Below are 22292 nucleotides of genomic sequence, written 5' to 3'. Positions count from 1 at the left end.
CAAGGATGCACCTTGGATGCGCCTGGACGACGCCGGGACTGCCTCGGATATGTCTTTGATATGCCTGGACTACGCCAGTACCACCGTGGATGCGCCTGGATGACTTCGGGACTGCCTAGGATGTGCCTCGGATGCGTCATGGATGCGCCTGGACTATGGCAAGACCGCCTTTGTTGCCCCTAGACGACACCGGGACCACCTCTGATGCACTTTGGATGCGCCTGATCGGCGCTAGGACAGTCTTGGATGTGCCTGGACGATGCTGGGATTGCCTTGGATGCGTCTAGTGACCTCTGGAACGCCTTGGATGTGCCTGGACAACGCCTGGACCTCCTTGCATGCGCCTGGACGATCCTGGGACCGCCTTGGTGGCGCCTGGACGACACTGGGACCACCTTGGATGGAATGAGCCTGGACGACGCCGGGATCACCTTGGATGAGGCTGGATGACTCAGGGACTGCCTTGGATGAGCCTGGATGAGGCAGGGACTGCCTTGGCTGCGCCTTGGCTGCGGCTCGGCTGCGGCTCGGCTGCGGCTCGGCTGCGGCTCGGCTGCGGCTGGGCTGCGGCTGGGCTGCGGCTGGGCTGCGGCTGGGCTGCGGCTGGACTGCGGCTGGGCTGCGGCTGGGCTGCGGCTCGGCTGCGGCTCGGCTGCGGCTCGGCTGCGGCTCGGCTGCGGCTCGGCTGCGGCTCGGCTGCGGCTCGGCTGCGGGTAACGCCTTGGACATGCCTCGGATGAACCTGGAAGACGCCGGGACTGCCTTGGATGCGCCTGGACGACGCCGGGACTTCTTTGGATGTGCCTTGGTTGCGCCTGGACGACGCCAGGACCGCCTAGGATGCACCTGAAAAACACTGGGACTGCCTTGAATGCGTCTTGTATGCGCCTGGACAACGCCGGGACTGCCTTGGATGCTGCTTGGATGCGCCTCTGATGCGCCTCTGATGCGCCTCTGATGCGCCTGTACGACACCAGGACCGCCTTGGATGTGTCTGGACGTTGCTGGCACCGTCTTGGATGTGCTTTTGATGTGCCTGGATCACGCCGGGACAGCGTTGGATGCGCCTTGGATGCCCCTGGACGACCCCAGGATTCCCTTGGATGAGGCTGGACGACTACGGGACTCTCAAGGATGCACCTTGGATGCGCCTGGACGACGCCGGGACTGCCTCGGATATGTCTTTGATACGCCTGGACTACGCCAGTACCACCGTGGATGCGCCTGGATGACTTCGGGACTGCCTAGGATGTGCCTCGGATGTGTCATGGATGCGGCTGGACTATGGCAAGACCGCCTTGGATGCTCCTGGACGACGCAGGGACTGCCTTTGTTGCGCCTAGACGACACCGGGACCACCTTGGATGCACTTTGGATGCGCCTGATCGGCGCAGGGACAGTCTTGGATGTGCCTGGACGATGCTGGGATTGCCTTGGATGCGTCTAGTGACCTCTGGAACGCCTTGGATGTGCCTGGACAACGCCTGGACCGCCTTGTATGCGCCTGGACGATCCTGGGACCGCCTTGGTGGCGCCTGGACGACACTAGGACCACCATGGATGCGCGTAGACGATGCTGGGACTGCCTTTAATGCGGGTTTGATGCGCCTGTGCGACACCAGGACCGCCTTGAATGTGCCTGAACGACGCCGACATCGTCTTGGATGTGGCTTGGATGCGCCCGGACGACGCCTGGACCGCCTTGGAATGAGCCTGGACGACGCCGGGATCACCTTGGATGAGGCTGGATGACTCAGGGACTGCCTTGGATGAGCCTGGATGACGCCGGGACTGCCTTGGATGTACCTTGGAAGCGCTTGGACGACGCCGGAACCACCGTGGATGCTCCTGGACAGCCCCGGGATTGCCTAGGATAAGCCTTAGATGCGCCTGGATGACGCCAGGACTGCCGAGAGTGCACTTGAACGACTCCGGGACCGCCTCGGATGCGCCTGGATGAAGCCGGGACTGCCTTGGATAAGCCTTGGATGCACCTTGGAAGCGCCTAGACGACGCCTGGACTGCCTTGGAATGAGCCTGGACCCCGGGATCACCTTGGATGAGGCTGGAGGACTCCGGGACTGCCTTGGATTCACCTTGGATGGGCCTGGATGACGACGGGACCGCCTCGGTTATGCCTGGACGTTGCCAGGACTGCCGTGAGTGCACTTGAACGACTCCGGGACCGCCTCGGATGCGCCTGGATGAAGCCGGGACTGCCTTGGATAAGCCTTGGATGCACCTTGGAAGCGCCTAGACGACGCCTGGACCGCCTTGGAATGAGCCTGGACGACACCAGGACCACCTAGGATGCCCCTGGACGACTTGAAATGTGACTTGAAATGTGCCTCGGATGCACCTTGGATGCACCTAATGGACGCCAGGACCACCCTGGATGCACCTTGGATGTGCCCAGACAATGCCAGGACTGCCCTGGATGTGCCTGGAAGACGCTGGGACCACTTTGTACCCGCCTAGACGACACCGGGACCACTTTGGATGCACCTGGACCACGCCGGGCCTGCCTTGAATGCAGCTGGATGAAGCCGGGACTGCCTTGGATGCAGCTGGACAAAGCCGGGACTGCCTAGCATGCGCCTGGACGACCCCGGGACGGCCTTGGTTGCACCTGGCCGACGCCAGGACCGCCTTGGATGCGCCTGGACGACGCCGGGGCAGCCTTGTGTGGGCCTGGACAACGCCGGGACCGCGTCTGATGCTCCTGGATGACTCAGGCACAGCCTCGGGTGTGCCTGGACGAAATCAGAACTGCCTTGGATGTACCTGGACGACGCTTGGACCGCTTTGAATGCACCTTGGGCATGCCTGAAAGAGGAAGGGACCTTCTTGGATGCGCCTGGACAATGAAGGAACCGCCTGGGATGCACCTTGTATGAGCCTGGATGGAGCTGGGATCGCTTTGGATGCGCCTGGATGACGCCGGGACCGCCTTGGATGCTTCATGGATGCGCCTGGACTACAGCGAGACCGCCTTGGATGCGTATGGACGACGCCGGGACCGACTTGGTTGCTCTTGGACAACACCTGGACCGCCTTGCTTGCGCCTGGACGACGCCGGGACCGCCTTTGGTGCGCCTGGACGACGCTGGGATTGCCTTGGATGCCCTTTGTGACCTCTGGACCGCCCTTGATGCGCCTGGACATTTACCTTTTGTAATTTACTATTCTAGGCTGTTCTAAAACACCATCTGGTATGCATCATACACATTAGAGGAGGTGTAAAAAAATAAACATTCCGCCATTTACTTCATACGGTGTACCGGCACAAAGGTTTGCAGTGCTGAGGACATGAGACCTAGAAAGAAGCATTGGTTTGTTTGGTTTGGAAGTTTATTATGCAAATGAATTTGCTTTGTACATTTTAGAGACATGCACATTGACGAGATAGCGGCAGTACCTATGCGTATTTGTTAGGTTGCTTTGGGCAAAACATGAAAAAAAAATCTTTGCTGTCTTAAAGTGCATGTCAATAACCTAGACCATCATATGGCAGTTTTCCAATACACGTGCAACCCTACACACATGTCACCATTGGTGTCCAAATGGCAGCCTCGGGGCAACTTGTCTGTTTCCTCTGGGATAGTGCCAATAGCCTTTAAAACCGCTATTATTAAACCACTACTTAAGCGAGCAAATCTTGACCCGGACTGTCTCAGTAATTATAGGCCAGTTTCAAACCTCCCATTCATAGCAAAACTTCTCGAAAAAGTAGTAGCGCAGCAGCTTATTGATTACATGGTCGCTAATAATCAATATGACTCCTTTCAGTCTGGTTTTAGAGCTAATCATTCTACAGAGACAGCACTTGCTAAAGTGACTAATGATCTCCTCATAGCTATGGATTCAAATACGTCGTCTGTATTGTTACTACTCGATCTTAGTGCTGCCTTTGACACTGTAGACTTTGATATTTTATTAGGGCGTCTTAAAAGTTGTGTTGGTATCTCAGGGTCAGCACTCAGCTGGTTCAATTCCTATCTATCAGGCAGGACGCACCGAGTGGTCCATGGTAATACGTCCTCTGAGCTTTATAATGTTACGTGTGGTGTTCCACAGGGATCGGTACTCGGACCGATTTTATTTAATATTTATATGATTCCGCTTGGGGACATAATACGTAAATATAATATTAGCTTTCAATGCTACGCGGATGACACCCAATTATATATGCCGTTATCGATGACAGATCCACGGGACTGTTGTAATCTCGAGGCGTGCCTTGCGGAGATCAAGCAATGGATGTCTCTCAACTTCCTTTGTCTTAACCCAGATAAAACTGAGATGTTGATAATTGGTCCTACTCGTTATCAACACTTATTTAAGGAAACCACTATAACTATAGATAACCGGACTATCACTCAGAGTGATACGGTAACTAATCTCGGGGTAATATTTGACCAAACGCTCTCCTTTCAAAAACACATTAAGAATATAACCAGGATTGCGTTTTTTCACCTTCGTAATATTGCTAAGATTCGTCCTATCCTCTCGACCGGGGATGCGGAAACCATTATACATGCGTTCGTTACGTCGCGCCTGGACTACTGTAATGTATTATTCTCTGGTCTTCCTAAGTCCAGTATCAAAAGTCTACAGTTAGTGCAAAATGCCGCTGCGAGGATGCTCTCACGGTCAAGAAAATTTGATCACATTACCCCAATATTAGCCAAATTACATTGGCTCCCGGTCCATTTAAGATGTGACTTCAAGGTTCTTCTACTAACCTATAAATCACTGCATGGCTTAGCGCCTTCATATCTCGTCGACCTAGTCGTTCCTTATGTTCCGTCTCGTAACCTTCGTTCGCAAAACGCTAGTCTTTTAGTTATACCGAGGGCCAAGAAAATGTCTGCAGGGTCTAGAGCATTCTCTATTCGGGCTCCAGAGCTTTGGAATGCCCTACCAATGGATATTAGAACTACTACCTCAGTAGAAACATTTAAGACACGTTTAAAGACACATTTCTATGAGATGGCCTTTAACTAACTTGTGATGGCCGATTTGGCCGGAGTTTGTTTTGTTCTCTCTGCCCACCCCCTCCCCGGCTGGTTAGGTGGCTCAAAAGCTGATCGCGGCTAGCTGGATTCTCGGGGACCAATTCAAGATGAAGGAACTGCAGCTCAACCCCCTTGAAGACACGGCCAGGACAACCGAGGGCACCTCCGACATCCATTTTTTCATTGATTTTCATATTATGTATTACTTGTGCACTCTCTGCATCCATTATAACCTGGTGATCCTGAAAGGGGGATCCTTCCATCTGTGGTCCCTTCTCAAGGTTTCTCATTTTCCCCTGCCAGGGGTTTTTTGAGTTTTTCCTTGCCCTTTTGGGAGCTTATGATCAGGGGATGCTTTGAGAATAATTGTCAATTTTTGGCTATGTGAAGCCCTTTGAGACTGTTTGTGATTTAGGGCTATACAAATAAACTTGACAAATAAACTTGATCCAAGTCACCAAGTCCTCCCCCAAGTGAGCCGTCAATGGCAACAGCAGTGATTTGTTGCAACCGTTAATGTTATTTCTGACCCCCCAAAAAATTGCGAGGTGGTCCTTTGCGCTCCAGCATTACCGTGTGTGTGCGGGGGACGATTCGTTGAACGATTCGTTTGAACGAATCTTTTGAGTGAACGGATTCTAAAGATTCAGTTCACTTAAAAGAACTGCAATGCACATCACTACTCACTGCTCCCCGTTGACAGCTTCTATGCCTCACAGCGCCACCGAGTGGCCTGGAGAACGCCTCAACCCTTGACGCCGCAGCAATTATAAACTGGTTAATTGTTTTTTTATATACTGCTTGGGCATTTCATTTGGACTACCCCTCCCCCAGTCCAATTTGCCCTCTAAAACGTCTCGCCGCATGACAAATAATCATTTATTTATTGTGACAGCACGTAAGCAGCATTTTGACATGCATCTCTTGGGCTTGTTTGACAATGCGGCAGACATGCAGCGCGCATGCGCGATTTCCCCAACAGGAAGCGTTTGGCTTCAGCCAGCTGATGTTGCTACATTGAAGTCAACGGTCACGGGAAGCGACACTATTTACGGTAAGCGTCTTTTACCCCCCTCTCACAGTGATAAGATTCAAGCAAAAAAAAAGACGTCATCGTGTTATGAAATTGCTGTCAAATATTTGATATCATTAGCAGGTTAGCGTTTTTCTGACGTCCAAGCTGAAGTGGACATATATAGCCGGTCTCATGCTAGCAACCAAACAAATGATAACATCTCATGGCGTCACCACAGGAATCAACAAGGAAGCTAATGAAATGCTGGCCTGCAGGGTATATTGTTCTGTGACAAGATTGCGGTATTGTTTCCAACATTGTTTGCAAAGACAGGAGAAACAGCACTTCTAATAATGTGTTTGTATAGTGTGGAATTTCAGGTTATAAAATATTTTCAGATCAGTCCAAAACACATCGTTAAGCAAAATGAAAAATTTGCATTGCAGATGTGTCATCCTGATATGTGGCAAACATGATGGTTCAGTCCATCCAATAGAGATGATTGATATTGACCAAAAATGCATTTAAATTTAAGAATGCATGCACGTACTGTAAGAAACCAAACAAACTATCATTAGAACTTAACTATGTCAACAATTAGTCTGGGATTTTTCTATCCTCGGTGGCCTTATTGCTTCAGCTCTTAATGGCTCATGAAACAAGTTGTCAACATGTTAGATGAAAGTGTGAAATATTCACCGACTGTCTACAAACCAGGAAATAGCAGACCCTGTGATGACATCATTCTCTGTGATTGGTTGCAACAGAGCACACGGGATATAACCAGCAAGGCTTGACCGTACAGGTTGGAGGCTGAGCGACGGCGACCTTCCTCCGACGGCACCCTGACACGGGTCGCTATGAGCTCCCGAGGGAGTGGCGGCCGCTCCAATGGCGCGCTGCAGCAAACCAAGATCTGCCAGTTCAAGTTGGTGCTGCTGGGTGACATGGCAGTAGGCAAGTCCAGTCTAGTGCTACGCTTCGTCAAGGGACAGTTTGACGAGTTTCAGGAGACCACCATAGGAGGTGAGGGCTGCAGGGAACACGATGAAAACCAATCTGTGTTTATTATTCACATTTGGAATAAAATATGTATTTGTGTGTCGCAGCTGCCTTCCTGGCTCAGTCAGTGTGTTTAGATGACACCACTGTCAAGTTTGAGATCTGGGACACAGCAGGACAGGAGCGTTACCACAGCCTGGCACCCATGTACTACCGAGGCGCTCAGGCTGCCATCGTAGTTTTTGACATCACCAAGCCGGTATGCAACACACACATTGCATTCACACAATGTAGTGAAGAGATGTACCTAATAAAGTAGTTGATAATTGGACTGTACGATATATAGTAAACTATTTCTTGTGCTGTGATGTCATCCACTTTATGGTGTGTGTGTGTGTGTGTGTGTGTGCGCGTGTGTATGCACCTGTGTGTTGTTTTGTGTACAGGAAACTTTTGAGAGGGCCAAGGCCTGGGTGAAGGAGCTGCAGAGGCAGGCCAGTCCCAACATTGTCATTGCTTTGGCGGGCAACAAGGCAGACTTGGCTGAGAAGAGACTAGTAGAGTATGAGGTAATTAAAACAAAAGAACTACTAATACCTAAAATGAAAGCAACATAGCTGTTTTTGTGAAGGCAAAAGTATTGATAGTGCTTTATAATTGAATTTTATAAATCCATGACACCTCGTCAAACATCAGCTTCGACGCATATGTGTCCGGAAAAAGTGTGCAATTTTTAAATGCTATGTGTAGATATTGGATTATGTTCCATTTCTGGTTCAGTGGTAGCATTACTTCTGTGGTGTTATCACAAAAAAGCCAAAGAAAAATGCCAACCCCTCAAAAGCACAAACCTTATTTCCTGCACGACAATCGTATTTTTTCCCCTTACTTTGAGTTGAATTCAAAAGTGTTTAACGTTTCTCTCCTAATGGCAAAGGAAGCGCAGACGTACGCCGATGACACGAGCCTGCTCTTCATGGAAACTTCGGCCAAGACGGCCATGAACGTCAACGAGCTTTTCCTGGCCATCGGTGAGTTGCTTTATATTTGTGTCTAATTTCTTGAATCGCAGTGTTAATTTGGGCTTACTTTTGCTAAAACAACCGTGAGTCGTAAAGTGTCTATTGCAACAGATTGCCGAGATCGATGTTTGTGTTGATACTTGTGTCCCTGCAGCCAAAAAGATGCCAAAAACAGACACCCAAAACCCAACACACGCAGCGCGACATCGAGGGGTCAACCTTCAGGACCCTGACGCCCACTCCGCCAGAGCTTGCTGCGGTGGGAACTAGACCACCCCCCCCCCCCATCATGTACTACCACGTGAACTCCATCACCTCAATCCCGCTCCAAAAGTATCCCTTCTTCCTCAGCTAACCATCTTGAACAATCATCAGTGAATGAAGCCAGCCGAGAAAAAGGGAAAGCAACTACAAAAATGGAGGACGCAAATTGTGTATATTCTGCCTTGCATCATTTCAGCTTGACTCCTGCCTGATAACCTACACTTGTATAAAACCAACAAGAAAAGAACGAAGCAATATGATGTGGTAAAATAAAAGAGGCTAAATGTGCTTGACACGCTTCATCTGTCTGGTCATCTGGGTCCGAAAACTAACCAGCACAGTTTATGTGTGTGTTTTATGTTTTTGTATTCATGTAAGACCCCATACATGTCCGACAGTACAAAACAAAATACATGCCATTGCTCTCACACCATAGTGACAATAAAGGCATGAGCCACAACGCGTTTGCTGACATTACATTTTTTTTTTTTTGTGCTAATATTGTGTGCATAGCAGAAAGTACAGGGCGTACTGACACCTGCCGCAAGGCATTTTCAATTTTGTCAATGGAGGATGGAATGAAGAGTGCAATTAATTTATTGTTGAAAGTGTTGGAGAAGGTCTATGTAAGAGTGCAATTAATTTATTGTTGAAAGTGTTGGAGAAGGTGTACGTGTATGTGAACTTATGTTGAAAGTGTGAGTGCGGAAGGGTGAAGTTAAAAACATCGACAAACGCATTAGGTGGTGAAAATTCCTAAAATTGTGGCTTCCCATCATTTTGGATTGAACAATTTACAAATGGATGGATGGATGGAAATTCAGATTGATAAACTGTTTCTAGAGATATGGAATGTTGAACACCTAATTTGTTTAATTTGGATGTTAATTTTTCAAAATTTACCTGACATTTTGTTTTCACTGCTTTATCTTGAGTGTTTGGAATACATTCAAATAAATAAAAAGGTATGAGTATGTCAATGTATTGGGAATTCATGAAAGGAAGTAAGACAATATTGAAGCTTCCTGTTTTGCTGTTTACAAAAGATAATTTGATTTTCCTCATAGTAACAATTTCTGCTGTCTTGAAATCACATTTACAAAAAATGAAGTGTTTCTAACCATTAAAAAATTTAAATCTCTTTACTAAAAAAAGGAAAACAGCTTCCTTCCATTAAAAAATTAGAAAATTAATACCTTAAAAAAAATTATTTTTCAGCTATTCGTCACACTCATCATCCTCCACGCTGGCATAGATTGATTGGTTCCTGCGTTTGATCCGCGGTGTGGTCGTGGTCTGGCTTTCCACGTCACCTACTTTGTCGCTCGTCCGTTTGAGGAAGCGCTCATCGTTTGACTCCAAGTTGTGCTCATCGTTTGACTCCAAGTTGATTGGAGCAAGACGAGGGACGGCCGGTGTAGAGTGGCAAGGGGGAGGCAGGTCCATAATGGGGGACATGGGAATGGGCGACACTTGAGATTTGGGCGGGGGCAAGACCATGCCGCCTGGTGTGTGGGAGTTGCCCTGGGGCACTTTTGGATCAGCGCTGCTTTTGGGCTCTTCTCCACCCACCTCCTCCTCCCACTCGTCCTCTATGATGATCTCATCGGGATTGAAGGAATTCGATGCGCCCGAAATGTCAGTTGGGTAGTCGCTGGGCTCATCGCCGCTCTGAGTGTCAACTTCCTCAGAGGTGAGGCCACCCTGAGACCCGCTCCTGTTGCCAGACTGGCCTGCTTGGGTGTAGAGATCTGTGAGGCCCAAGGTGGCACACAGCTCTGTGGTCTGAGGGTTGGCGTGGTAGCTGGGGGCGGCGTGGTACTGGGGGCTGCTTGGGTCGTAAGGCGGCACTGTGCAACTGAAGTTGTCCGGGATGGCGAGTTCGCCACTGAGCTGCTCCACCACCTTCATCATCGCATCCTCAGAAACCGTAAAGTCCCACCTGATGGACAACAAAGCCCAGATAACGTGACAACAATTTTCACAAGGATTTATGACGATAACAAGGCAGAATCAACACTAGCAAGTAAACTCAATGGCCACAAAATTAGATACATATGAGATAGGATTTTTTTAAAATCTGAAACTGTCAAGATAGGTTTTCTTTTTACCAATCCAAGAGGTCCTCAACGGTCATTCGAGGTTACAAACTAGTTTCTGAATTGGCGTAAAAATGTCATCAAGAAGCACAAGAGGGCAAAAGTCAGTTACTGCTATACTATATTTTTAATTGATTGTTTTGATGAAACATAGATGTAAATAATATAGCAAAGGTGTGTGTACCGTTCATGTAAGCCGTTATTCTCCGGCGGGTTCCAGGGATGAGGAGCGGTCCTCTGCAAATCGTTGGTGGCCTTCAAGATGGCGAGCCATTCGGGGTCATATTCCAGATCATCGGATGAACCGTCTCTATCCGGTATGTCCACGATCTACAACCAGAGCATGCATCTTGTCAAGCTATACCATCTCTGTATTGGCACATATTACCGGACGTTCCCTCACCTGCAAGAATTGTCGATAGGGTAGACATTTATCCAGCGACAGGAATTTGGTGACCCGCGGGGCAGCGTTAGGTTTAGGCTTTAATAAAGTAGGAAAGATATCTCATGAAAAAAATTTTTTTAACAACAATTTAAGCAATTGAAGGGCAACCGCCAGTCTTACGGGATGCTGCTTGAGAGCAGCAAATTTGACGTGAAGATGCGCCGAGAACCAGTAGGTAGGCTGGAGGTGCTCCAGGAGCTCGGCGGCTGCGGGACTTCCAAGAGAATTGGACTCTACTTCTTGCCGAAAAAACTTCTTCTTCCGGAGGAGCTCCTCCAAGGGGCCGTGATGATAGATACCACGAGGCCAGTCGTGGCTCAGGAAAATGTCAACGGGCATGCGAAGCTGAAAGGAATTTGAGAATAGACAATATGCTTTTAATTCAGTTTTTCCAATGTCACGTGTTTATTTGAAAACAAAACCATCTTAACAATGAAGCTAAATTGCATGAACCATTTTCAATGGCCAAGTATTGTTTATATGACATAATCAAGCCCACTTCCATTAAAATACTACTTTACTAAATGTGAGCAGTAGGCATGTGTAGGTCAATATTATATCACATTTATGAAAGAAATATAAGACATTTTTAAAATCAATTGATGATTACCTGCTTGAGTTTAAACACCTCAATATTTCGCACATGATAGACGCTTCTCAGGGTTTCGGGGTTGTATGGTGGGAACTCGTAGTGACCTAAAATGGGGCAACAGACCTAATCAAAAAACTGCTTGGCGGTGTACAGTCCACTGTGCTGTCCAGTTTGAGGGTGAACTCACCTCTTCTGTAGTCATGTGACTTAAAAATTCCAGAAATGCCGCCAATTCGGATCCCTTTGTATCGAATGACCCCAGCGTAACCTGCAGATGAAGATGGAGAGTCGCAGATACAATTAGAAAGTATTTTTATAGCTATGAGACTGTGTATTGTTAGACAGTCCCTACCCAAATAATATATATTAGGAGCTACCCAGCCTCCATAAGAAAGCTCCTGCAGATGATTGGAGGCCTCGTGGTTACCACCAATGAAGATAGTAAGAATGGGAGCCTTCTTTTCTCCAGAGTAGTACCTGTAACAAAGATTTTGTTTCAATATAAGCCCACCTGTGACTTGAAATAAAGAAATAATTAAGAGGCACTGACTTATAAAAGGTTTGCATGGTTCGGTACTTGGCAGGCACCGCCATGCACTTGAGGTCGCCTTCGTTGCGCACAGCCTGGAAGTCGCCGCAGCAAAGCAGCAAGTCCACTTTGATGCCTTCCTTCTTCTCCAGGTAGCTGATGGTCTCATAGATCTTGTCCAGCTCACCATGGCAACAGCCCTCCACTGCTATCTTCATGGCTGTAACCAGTTAAGGCGCTCTTGATTCTTTTGCTGCCTAAAGAAAGACAACATGGTCAGCTTGGGAAGGAGAATTTAGAATTCAAGAGAAATCTCAAGTTGCAAAGAAAACCCACGCATACTCAAGAACATGCAAATTCCACTTGTCCCTGCTACACTACATGTATTGGAATAGGGGTTCATTTGGACAAATCGCTTGTTGACACTATCAATAAATAAATGCATTATTTTACGTATCTAAATATAATGCAATTGAATTATCATAAACTTTGATTTTATATTGTTAAAAAAGGTCAAATAACCGCGCAATGTTGTTTTGTTTTGTCACCTAATTTATCTAGTCGCCAAACATGAGCGCACTCACTCGTGGCGAAGAATACACGTTGATTGTTCATCAAAGCAACAAATAAACACAACTTACGGAGGACGTATGAGGGGGGCAAAGAGGACGCAGTCACTTTTGCACGCCGTAAGGCCCCCAATTGATGAAAAAGTACATGTTTTGATGAAAAACTGTCTGAGAGAGAGCAACGAAATTTCCCACCATGCATTCAGAGTGCCGTGCGCATGCGCAGGTCAAAAACAGACCAACAATTTTGATCACCAGCAGCAGATTCAACACTGATTAATAGAAGACATTTTGGACTTTTGAAATTACATAATTTATGCTCATAGGTTATTTGGAAGCAACATTCATGCGAATTTATTCTCTGTTTTTTGTTCTGTTGTGCGGTTTAATGTGACGAATCTATTACTTAATAACCACCCCACGTCACGCTTATGTTTACTTGACAGACAAATCCATTGCCTGCCTGTCAGACAAAACGCCAAGTTAGCGGTGTTACTTTGAAGCTCGCAATTACATTTGTGTCCGCAAGGGGATACGTCTCACTTTTTTAATTGAAAACTCAAACAAAGACTTGATTGATTTAACTGTATTTCCTTTAAAGAGGCCGCCCAGAGCTGCTCTGGGGGGTGGAGTGTTTGCAAAGTCTTGCGCCGATTGGGGCGCTCGATCGGGGGACGAGATATGGCGTGCTTGTTGGAGGCCCCTCTCCGCATCAGTGTGCTGTCTGTGAGTGTCACGCTTATCGATTCTTACACTAGTTTTCGTCTCCACTGTGCCCATTTCTCCCCCTCCCTGTTGTAAATTATGAAGGGCAACTAGTTGACGTTGTTGTCAAACTACAACGACTCTATGCTCCTTGTTAGCACAGAGGCTAATCCATAGGCTCTGCAGACTGCACGGCAACATGTAGCGAGGTTAGCGGTCCGCCTACTGTAGTGCTTACCTGAAAGTGAGCATTCGTTTTAAACGTTTTCCCCGCACGGATAGGCGGGGACTTTGGGAACACCTGAAGTTGCACCGGCAATCAACCGCGTCTCTGCGTCCGTCTCGGCTATTTTGTGAAGCAAAACGAGCGCTCAACGAGCTGTCAGTGTCACCCAGATTGCTTTAGCGGCTAACTGCTACAAGTTGTTTCTTTTAACTCAAATATATTTAACCATTGGTTATGCATCATACGATTAAGATATGTATTCCTTTGCGTACCTCCCCCCACATTATGCTGATGTCAACTAACCATACATGTTTATGAAACACAACGCTCATATAGGTATTATTACCAGGTGACAGGTTGCTCCTTCCTACTATCATGCTTAGTTATAGGTTAGTTGCCACCAACATCTAGCCAAAATCTCGAAATAACCCATGTTATGAATTATTTATTATGCAAAGGAGTTGGCATCAGTGATTGCCAGATCGTACTCGTTGAGCTAACGCTGCACTCTTGGCGCCGTGACGAGGTCACACGTCGTGTAGATTGTTCTGGCTGTCACTGACAAAAACAATATTTTAGAGTTGTCACATGCAGCTGATGGGTGCATGACTACTAGAGCAGTGAAAGAAGACATGGGCAAGGTTCATATACCTAAATATAAAAACAAAGTATTAAAAGCTTTTCTTGGACTGTAATTGTGGCACAAAGTATAGAAAAATGTGTTGCTGGATTGTAACCATTCATTTGTATCTTTACTTGTTGTGTTATAGGAGGTCACTGCCACGAGTCGTCATTATGTGGACAGACTGTTTGACCCCGACCCACAGAAAGTGCTGCAGGGAGTCATGTACGTTCATCTCATGTCGCCAAATGTGGAGTTTCAACTCAAACTAGCAGTTGCATATCTACATTAATCTAATCAGAGTCGAGATGAGGTTGACTGTTTACTGATGATGTCATGAGTAGTACTACTATAATTACGCAAAAACATTATAGAAGGGAATGCTTTGCAATAAGCTACGTATATATATATATACACAATAGACTGCTCATACACTAAATATATGCAGAACATACACATTAGAACAACATCGACTAAGGCTACATCAAGATGGATAATGATATTTACAGTCAGTCCATTTTTATACAGTGTTTTCCATTCATTGGCACATGCAAGTAACGTTTGCACAACTTGGCCGAACGGGCAAACATGTCATCAATATGGGGTTAGGGTCTGCATGGTGGGCAATGCAGTGTTTGCAAATAATCACTGACTTTTTTGTGTCCAGTTGAATAAGGGATTATCCTAACCACTGCTCTCCTTCCTCTTTGCGAGGATGAGTCAAAAATGTCGTTTAAAATCCTACTCAAGCAGGGCTTTCTTAACCTCTACTGGGTGTCCCTCACTTGCCAAAACAAAGCTTTCAGAAATAAAAGTGACAATTAAAATTCATTCAGGTGACAGCTGTTTTTTTACCGCATTCCCATAACAGACCAGTTTCATCTGTTCCTGTGAGCGGCTCTTTTTCATTAGCTCAAAATGCCATTCGAATAGTAAAGTTGACTAGGCTGTACAACCTCAAATTCAAACACAATGTTTCTCTTTTCTGAGCTTTTGGAATGTTCAATAGTTACAAGTTTCTGGACATTTCTCAATGCGAATTGCCTTTCCCTTTTTATTTTTAACCTCTAAAGAGAAGAGGCTAGCTCTGGTTACAGCCTCCAGTCATCTGTACTTTTCCGCCAGCCTCATGCCATTTGATAGTGTTTGGCTAGCTTGCAGAACACAGGAAACGTATCACTGATCATACTCATGCAGCAAAACATGTTGCGCAATTGCATTGCATAATTCTGTTTTAGTACATTGATCTTGTGTCTTGTGCACCAAAACGGATCTTACCATAACAAACTTCTATTGACATTGTTGTCACGAACTCATCTCGTTTTTGTCTCCCCAGTGACATGAAGAATGCTGTAATTGGCAACAATAAGCAGAAAGCCAATTTGATCGTCCTCGGAGCTGTGCCAAGGTACGCGCCCCTTTTTCACCTTAGTTTGGTTCCTGCTCTTCTGTTCTTGAGACATTCTTGTTTAAAGACATAACAGTGCAGTGGACCCTCAATTTAACATTTAATGAACACAAAATAGAAAATCTGTCTTGTCCACTTAAAACACCCTTTTGAAGAGTATTGTAAACTCTTTTTTGTGCGCCTTTCTCTCTGTTTTAGGTTACTGTACCTTCTGCAGCAGAGCTCCTCCAGCCTGGAGCTGAGAACAGAGTGTGCGGTGGTGCTGGGCAGCTTGGCCATGGGCACCGAGAACAATATCAAGTCCCTGGTGGACTGTCACATCATCCCCGCGCTTCTTCAAGGTTGGGGTCACAAGTGGGCTCTGATTTAGGCGAGGCTTGTCATCATCATCATCTGTGGTGAATTTCTTTTTTGTTGCTTGCAGGTCTCTTGTGTCCTGACCTGATTTTCATCGAGGCTTGTCTTCGTTGTCTCAGAACGGTTTTTATCAGTCCCGTCACTCCAGTACAGCTGCTCTACACAGTAGGATCACGTCTTACTTTTTTAGCTAAATTACCCCCCAAAATCCTCAGTTTCATGTTTTTTAACTATTTGCAGGATCCCACTGTGATCCCCCATTTAATGTCTCTGCTGAGCAACTCACACAGGACGCAGGAATACACCACGCAGATCTTCTCCCACTGTTGTAAGGTATTTGTTGGTATTGGCCCAGCAGCAGTCTGAGGACTCATGGGAGCAGTTGAGACAGATACTTTTGATTTATGTGTTGGTGGTTTGTGTCCAGACTCCAGAGCACCAGACAGTTCTGTTTAACCATGGCGCCATTCAGAACATCGCCCCTTTGCTAATATCGCCCTCCTATAAGGTGAGTGGCCATCTTGTCTAAAATGTTTATTTTATTTACTTATTTTTGTTTCAATTTAATTGTTAACTCCATAATTCAAGTGATCTGTCATTGGTTTAATAGATATTTTATGTATCAAAATGTTTGTGGCATCAGTTACTTAGTATGGGTACCGATGATTACTCAAGAGTTGAGTACGTTCTGTGGTAGTGAACATTACTACTATGTCTAATTTTAATATTTCAAAATGACTGATGTAAATAGGGTAATGGAAATACACCTTTGAATGTTATTTTGAGTATTATGATGTAAACCTCTTTTTATCCTTCCAGGTGCGCATGCAGGCATTAAAGTGTTTTTCAGTATTGGCCTACGAGAACACTCAGGTGTCCATGACGTTGGTGAATGGTGAGTGCTCATTAAGCGGGACGCACACATTCAGCTCTAATGGGACCAATTTCATGCCCGATTCTCGAAATTCTCTCAAAGATTGCCCTGAGTGAACTGAGGATCTTCATTTAGACAAAAGTTGTACTTTGCTGCCTTCTTGCGACATTTTTGGCCACTTCTAAAACTTTTGCAGGGCAGGGTATCTCATCGATTCCTTGTTAAATCTATTCACAGCAGGACTTGACTATCAAGGGAACACTTGTACTTGTTTTTTATCTCCTCATCTTGTGAGTGGTCTCATTAAAAAAAAGGCAAAAATGTTACAAATCTGTGTACGCTGCTTCAGTCAGGACTCGTCACGTTGACAAGGCTTTGCGTGTGCTTGCAGTGCTAGTGGACGGCGAGCTGCTCTCTCAGGTATTTGTGCAAATGATGCAAAGGGATCAACCCATTGAAATGCAGCTAACGGCAGCCAAATGGTGAGTAGATTGCAGATGATGCTATCTTAATTCCGGCATCTCTTTTGACATGCACTCTTTCCGTTGCAGTCTTACGTACATGTGTCGAGCAGGCGCCATCAGGACGGATGACAGCTCCATTGTCCTAAAGGTGGTGGGGGTTTTTTTCTTCTTTTTTGCCAATAATGTTTAGAAGTAGGCATGTGTGACTTCCTGTCGTTGGTACTGGTGCAGACGCTGCCGTGCCTGGTGCGCATGTGCAGCAAGGAACACCTGCTGGAGGAGCGGGTGGAGGGAGCCGAGACACTGGCCTTCCTCATGGAGCCCGATGTGGAGTTGCAGCGGATCGCCAGCACTACCGACCATCTGGTGGCCATGTTGGCCGACTACTTCAAGTACCCCAGCTCCGTGTCGGCCATCACTGACATCAAAAGGGTGAGTTGGCATAGTTTTGATTTTTGCCCATAATGTTTTTATTGACTATTTGCTGTTTGTGCAGTTGGACCACGACCTTAAGCACGCACACGAGCTGAGACAAGCTGCTTTCAAATTGTACGCATCTCTGGGCTCCAATGACGAGGACATCCGAAAAAAGGTTTGCTGTCCATATTTGCAGTTTAGCCAAATTCACCTATTAATTGTGCTCAGGCCAAAATTTAATATGGCTCTATCTTGTCGCAAACAAACTATATAGAGCCAAGTTCAGGAGTTTGATTTGGACAAAAGTAGTTCCTTGCAGTTATTGTGTGGTATCTCTATCGGCAACTACTGTATAATTGTTTTTGAAGGCCATCAATGACGAGCGGCTGTTTGCTATTTACTCCAGAGTTTCTTCCCTATCCTTGCAAATGAAAAGAAAAATGCTATGCATGTGTGTTGACATTCTTTATCCTTGTGTGTCTTTGTAAAGATCACAGAAACTGAGAACATGATGGATAGGATAGTCAGTGGCCTTTCAGAGTCCAGCATTAAAGTTCGCTTGGCGGCCGTCAGGTGAGATTTCATATTTGAACTTTTTTTGCATATAATGTTGACTTGTTTGAATGTGAAATTGTTTGATCCATCCAGGCATCCTTTTCGGACTGAAACAATTTAGGAAAATATTAATTGCCATTTTTCTGATAGATATTTCAAATTGTTATAAATTTTGCTGGCTCAATTCATATTGATCAGAATGCTGTGTTTAGACTTGTGGGGACATAGAACATATTGAAAAGAAAATGTTGGGGTTGACTTTCCCTTTAAAGTTTTATCATTGACCGTACAGACATAACATTTATCATTTTCATTGTTATACAAGCAAAGAAATAATTAAATTAAAAAAAATAACTATTTTGGAGTTAAAGGCAATTCTGAATTTTTTTCTTGTATTCTTAATTGCATCACTTCAAGGGAGCACACAATGTAACCCCTTATTATTATTCTCCCGTTAGTTATTAGTACATGATGTTATATTTACCATAACGGCGTGTACCGTATCATTTTTCTTGTTCCAGATGTCTACATAGTCTCTCGCGGTCGGTGCAGCAGCTGAGGACTAGCTTCCATGATCACGCTGTGTGGAAACCCCTCATGAAGGTTAGCATGAGAAACTGTTGAAATAAATGAGAAAATATAATACAATTTAACTCTATTTTGTCCCACAATGGAGGAATTGGAGCAATTCAACAAGGTGATATTTTATTTTCATTTTTTTTTCCCCCTGCTTGTTTTGATGCAGCTGTTGCAAAACGCACCCGATGAAGTCTTGGTCATGGGATCTTCCACACTATGCAACCTACTGCTGCAGTTCTCACCCAGTAAAGAGGTAGACACATGCTTATGCAGTAGTTTTCAAAACCCTCTTGAGGACCCTCGAGCCTGTTTTGATGGTGTGTATGTGCTTGCTGTGCACAGCCCATCCTTGAATCAGGCATCATAGAACTACTATGCAGTCTGACCCAGAGTGAGAGTCCTGCACTTCGGGTCAACGGAATCTGGGCCCTAATGGTGATAAACGTCTCCTCTGAACACACTCCAACCTCAAATTACTGGAGACAGTTGAGGTAACCATACATACCTCTCTGAATTTGTGTACACAGAACATGGCGTTCCAGGCAGACCAGAAGCTGAAGGTGGAGATTATTCAATGTTTGGGCACAGAACAGCTCTTTCGCTTACTCTCTGATCCTGACGGTAATGTTCTGATGAAGACGCTTGGATTGCTGCGGAACCTCCTGTCAACACACCCTGTGAGAGCACACACATGCACACGCATATTTACACAAACTTAGTGCACTTGGCTCACTGTCCCAATTGTAATCATTGCCGTTTTTGTGCACAATCCTAAGTAAGGGTTGGGAAAAAAAATACCAAGGAAAACCCCAATATATTAAAGGTGGAAAAAAAAAGTGATTTGTAAATAACCATGCAGATAAAAGCCAGCATTTTGCATCATCAGCATGTTTTTTTTTTTGCTGTCAGCACATCGATCAGATCATGAGTTCTCATGGAAAGCAGATCATGCAGGCCGTCACGCTCATACTGGAGGCTGAGCACAGCGTGGAGGTCAAAGAGCAGGTGAGAGAAACCTGACAGTTGCTTGATTATTATTGGATGATGGCTCTGTTTTATTTTAAATTTTTTTTTTTTTATTCACTGAAAAACCATATCATTGACCAGACACTGTGCATTCTCGCCAACATCGCTGATGGCAACACGGCCAAGGAGCTCATCATGACCAATGACGACATGCTGCAGAAAATTAAATACTACATGGTAGGCCCACTTCTATGCATATTCACTATAATAAAGCTGCAGGCAGTGACAAACGCTCCCTCCAATACTAGGGCAAGACATTGGTTTTTACCTGAGCTATGATGTCATTTTCAGTCATTAGCAAAATGACCGCATAGAACATTACTGAAAGTAAATTTTTAAGACTAACACATGAACGGAAACTCATGCTCAGGGCATAAAGATAACTGATTGTATGACTCAATTCCATATTAAAAGTGTTTGACATATTTCTTACCTTCAGGGTCACTCCAATGTGAAACTACAGCTTGCCGCCACCTTCTGCATCTCGAACCTCATTTGGAACGAGGAAGACGGTAAAACAGCCCGTGCCGGAATGATCTAATTGGGATCAATCAATAATGAACACGTTCAAGTTTTGCTGACTGTACAAAGTTGTACAAAATGTAGCAGTGCGTAAAATGTCAGAAGTTAAAAGAATACGTAGTATCGACTATAGAGGGTCCTAGAATTATTAAGTCTGCACACCCTCTATTCAAATTAGAAAAGTAAAAATAAAACATGGACATTTAGGGTACTTTTGTTGCTGACAAACAGTATGTAAGGAAATATTTTTTGCTCCCATGTGTGTTGTCAGGTTCTCAGGAGCGCCAGGACAAGCTGAGGGAGTTGGGCTTTGTAGACATGTTGCACAAACTCTCACAGGCCTGTGATGCCAACCTCAGTGACAGGTGAGAAGTTCAGCACGCTCCCTCTCTCTTCATACAAATAGAAGAAACAAAACAAAATGTTCACTCTGCTGTTCCGACAGGGCCAAGACAGCCATGCAGCAGTACCTGGCATGACCACAGGAGGGAGTGACAAGTATCACTCTTGGAGGACGCCTGCTGTTTTTGTTTGGTTTAACAGCCGAAGTTTTGAGTTGCACAAAGACACCTTTGTTTAATTTGTAAAGACACGATTTCCCTCCTATCTATCTATCTCCCTACTATCACTATTTTTTTTTTTTTGTGAAGCTTGGAGCTTTTTGACGTGACATTTTGCTTGTCATGGACTCGATTTATTGAGGAAACTTGACAAGATTTTTCTCTTGTTATTTTTACATTTGTAAGTAAAGAGGGCGCTTCCCTTCTGTTTCCTTGAGAGAAAGGACACCTTGAGAGGGAAAGGAAACAAAGAGCTATTTTGAAATGTGGAGGTTTTCATTCTTGTGTATTGTGTATACTTACCTCGTAAATGTATACGTGTGTATACATGTATATATATGTGTATATATATATGTGTGTATATACATATGTGTATATATGTATATTACATATACATACATATATACACTATATATATATATATATATATATTTCAGTATACATATCAGTATATAAGAGCATAAAATATCTATTTTTGGAATGTTTTTCTCCCCCATTTTATCCTCTGTGTTTTCAGTCATGTTTAGAAATGAAAAAAAAAATCATGTTTGTGTTCAGTGTGCCTCTTGAAGCAATTTTTTCATTACACACTCGGCCCTCTGGGATCCTTACTCCTTTTTGTCTATTTATGTTAAACTTACACAAATGTACTTTTTTGTGTATTATGAGAAAAAAATCAATTGAGACTCACCCTTTCTTGTGGATGCTAAAGTGGAGCATAGCAAAAGCATTATGTGTCATACCTATTCTAAATCGTGTTTTAAGTTTTTTTTTTTTTTTTTTTTTTTTATATGTTCCCCGTTCCCTGGAGTGTTCATTGACATTTCACACCTCACTGATGCTCTGATGGGATGAATGTTCACACTGAAAATATATGCAGTCCACACAAAGGAGCTAATTTATGCTGCTTCTTTATTCCCCAAATAAGTTAAAGTCTGAAATAAAACAATCGATATGTGATTGAAGTGTGGAGTTTGAACTTGGATTGCTTCAAAATACAGTATTTACCAATTTCATTGTGTGACTAATGGGCTAATGCCGCGGTCACTAATAGACCATTGCTTGTGTTGTAAATGACTACAAAAATGTCACGAAAAGTATTCATTACAACTTTCATTTCAATTGAGGTGTACCGGTTGTAGTTTTGCAAATAGTATATATATTTTTTGATGATTTATCTTGATCTCATTTTTTTTATATCAAAATAAGATGTACTCTGTCCAATCACCTACTTCTTTGCTCACTTCAAATGTGACAAAACATATATGTACATAACTATATCAGCTAGTAATGACTATTTGAAGGCATAAAAATGGAATATTCCTCAATGGCTGAGTCGGAAAAGGCAGCGAGACACACAAATGAGCGATGAAGTCAATTTTTCAGTCATCATATGTTCTTATCACCCAAAGCCTTCTGTGG

The 22292-nt window shown here is 44.8% G+C and overlaps 3 protein-coding genes across 10 annotated transcripts; 2 read left to right on the top strand and 1 right to left on the bottom strand.

Moving 5' to 3' along the window:
- The first annotated feature begins 5967 nt into the window (after nucleotides 1-5967).
- On the top strand, nucleotides 5968-9301 carry rab5b (RAB5B, member RAS oncogene family). 4 transcript variants are annotated; one of them, XR_015860126.1, is made up of 7 exons: nucleotides 5968-6072; nucleotides 6801-7059; nucleotides 7143-7294; nucleotides 7482-7604; nucleotides 7973-8066; nucleotides 8212-8941; nucleotides 8989-9301. XR_015860126.1 is itself a non-coding variant. In XM_088383997.1 (6 exons), exons 2-6 carry the CDS (start codon nucleotides 6894-6896, stop codon nucleotides 8325-8327), a joined length of 651 nt encoding a protein of 216 aa, XP_088240123.1. In that variant the 5' UTR covers nucleotides 5968-6072; nucleotides 6839-6893; the 3' UTR covers nucleotides 8328-9301. The 4 variants fall into 4 exon arrangements, 3 of the variants coding, with proteins under 3 accessions (XP_088240123.1, XP_088240122.1, XP_088240125.1); XM_088383997.1 differs by having other exon boundaries at nucleotides 6839-7059; nucleotides 8212-9301; XM_088383996.1 differs by having other exon boundaries at nucleotides 8212-9301.
- Nucleotides 9174-13951, bottom strand: dbr1 (debranching RNA lariats 1). 5 transcript variants are annotated; one of them, XM_088383994.1, is made up of 9 exons: nucleotides 13833-13951; nucleotides 12008-12243; nucleotides 11810-11934; nucleotides 11645-11725; nucleotides 11476-11561; nucleotides 10986-11210; nucleotides 10824-10901; nucleotides 10605-10750; nucleotides 9174-10263 (listed from the first exon to the last, which is right to left on the bottom strand). In XM_088383994.1, the coding sequence occupies exons 2-9, from the start codon at nucleotides 12202-12204 to the stop codon at nucleotides 9540-9542; spliced, it is 1662 nt and encodes a 553-aa protein (XP_088240120.1). In that variant the 5' UTR covers nucleotides 12205-12243; nucleotides 13833-13951; the 3' UTR covers nucleotides 9174-9539. The 5 variants fall into 5 exon arrangements, with proteins under 5 accessions (XP_088240120.1, XP_088240118.1, XP_088240119.1 ...); XM_088383992.1 differs by lacking the exon at nucleotides 13833-13951 and adding an exon at nucleotides 13499-13656; XM_088383993.1 differs by lacking the exon at nucleotides 13833-13951 and adding an exon at nucleotides 13309-13446.
- Nucleotides 12992-21835, top strand: armc8 (armadillo repeat containing 8). Its single transcript, XM_088383990.1, has 22 exons — nucleotides 12992-13281; nucleotides 14257-14333; nucleotides 15445-15516; nucleotides 15715-15857; nucleotides 15941-16038; nucleotides 16114-16206; nucleotides 16301-16381; nucleotides 16693-16768; nucleotides 17139-17229; nucleotides 17299-17359; nucleotides 17443-17643; nucleotides 17708-17803; nucleotides 18119-18201; nucleotides 18705-18786; nucleotides 18929-19015; nucleotides 19105-19197; nucleotides 19290-19439; nucleotides 19672-19767; nucleotides 19870-19965; nucleotides 20228-20300; nucleotides 20582-20675; nucleotides 20756-21835. Exons 1-22 carry the CDS (start codon nucleotides 13237-13239, stop codon nucleotides 20787-20789), a joined length of 2022 nt encoding a protein of 673 aa, XP_088240116.1. The 5' UTR covers nucleotides 12992-13236; the 3' UTR covers nucleotides 20790-21835.
- Nucleotides 21836-22292: the final 457 nt, after the last annotated feature.

This window comes from Syngnathus floridae, chromosome 8 (genome assembly GCF_059516105.1).
Source record: "Syngnathus floridae isolate MCC-2025c chromosome 8, RoL_Sflo_1.0, whole genome shotgun sequence".
Taxonomy (NCBI): domain Eukaryota; kingdom Metazoa; phylum Chordata; class Actinopteri; order Syngnathiformes; family Syngnathidae; genus Syngnathus; species Syngnathus floridae.
Note: the sequence above shows the minus strand (reverse complement) of the source record. Positions and strands in the feature narration are given on the sequence as shown.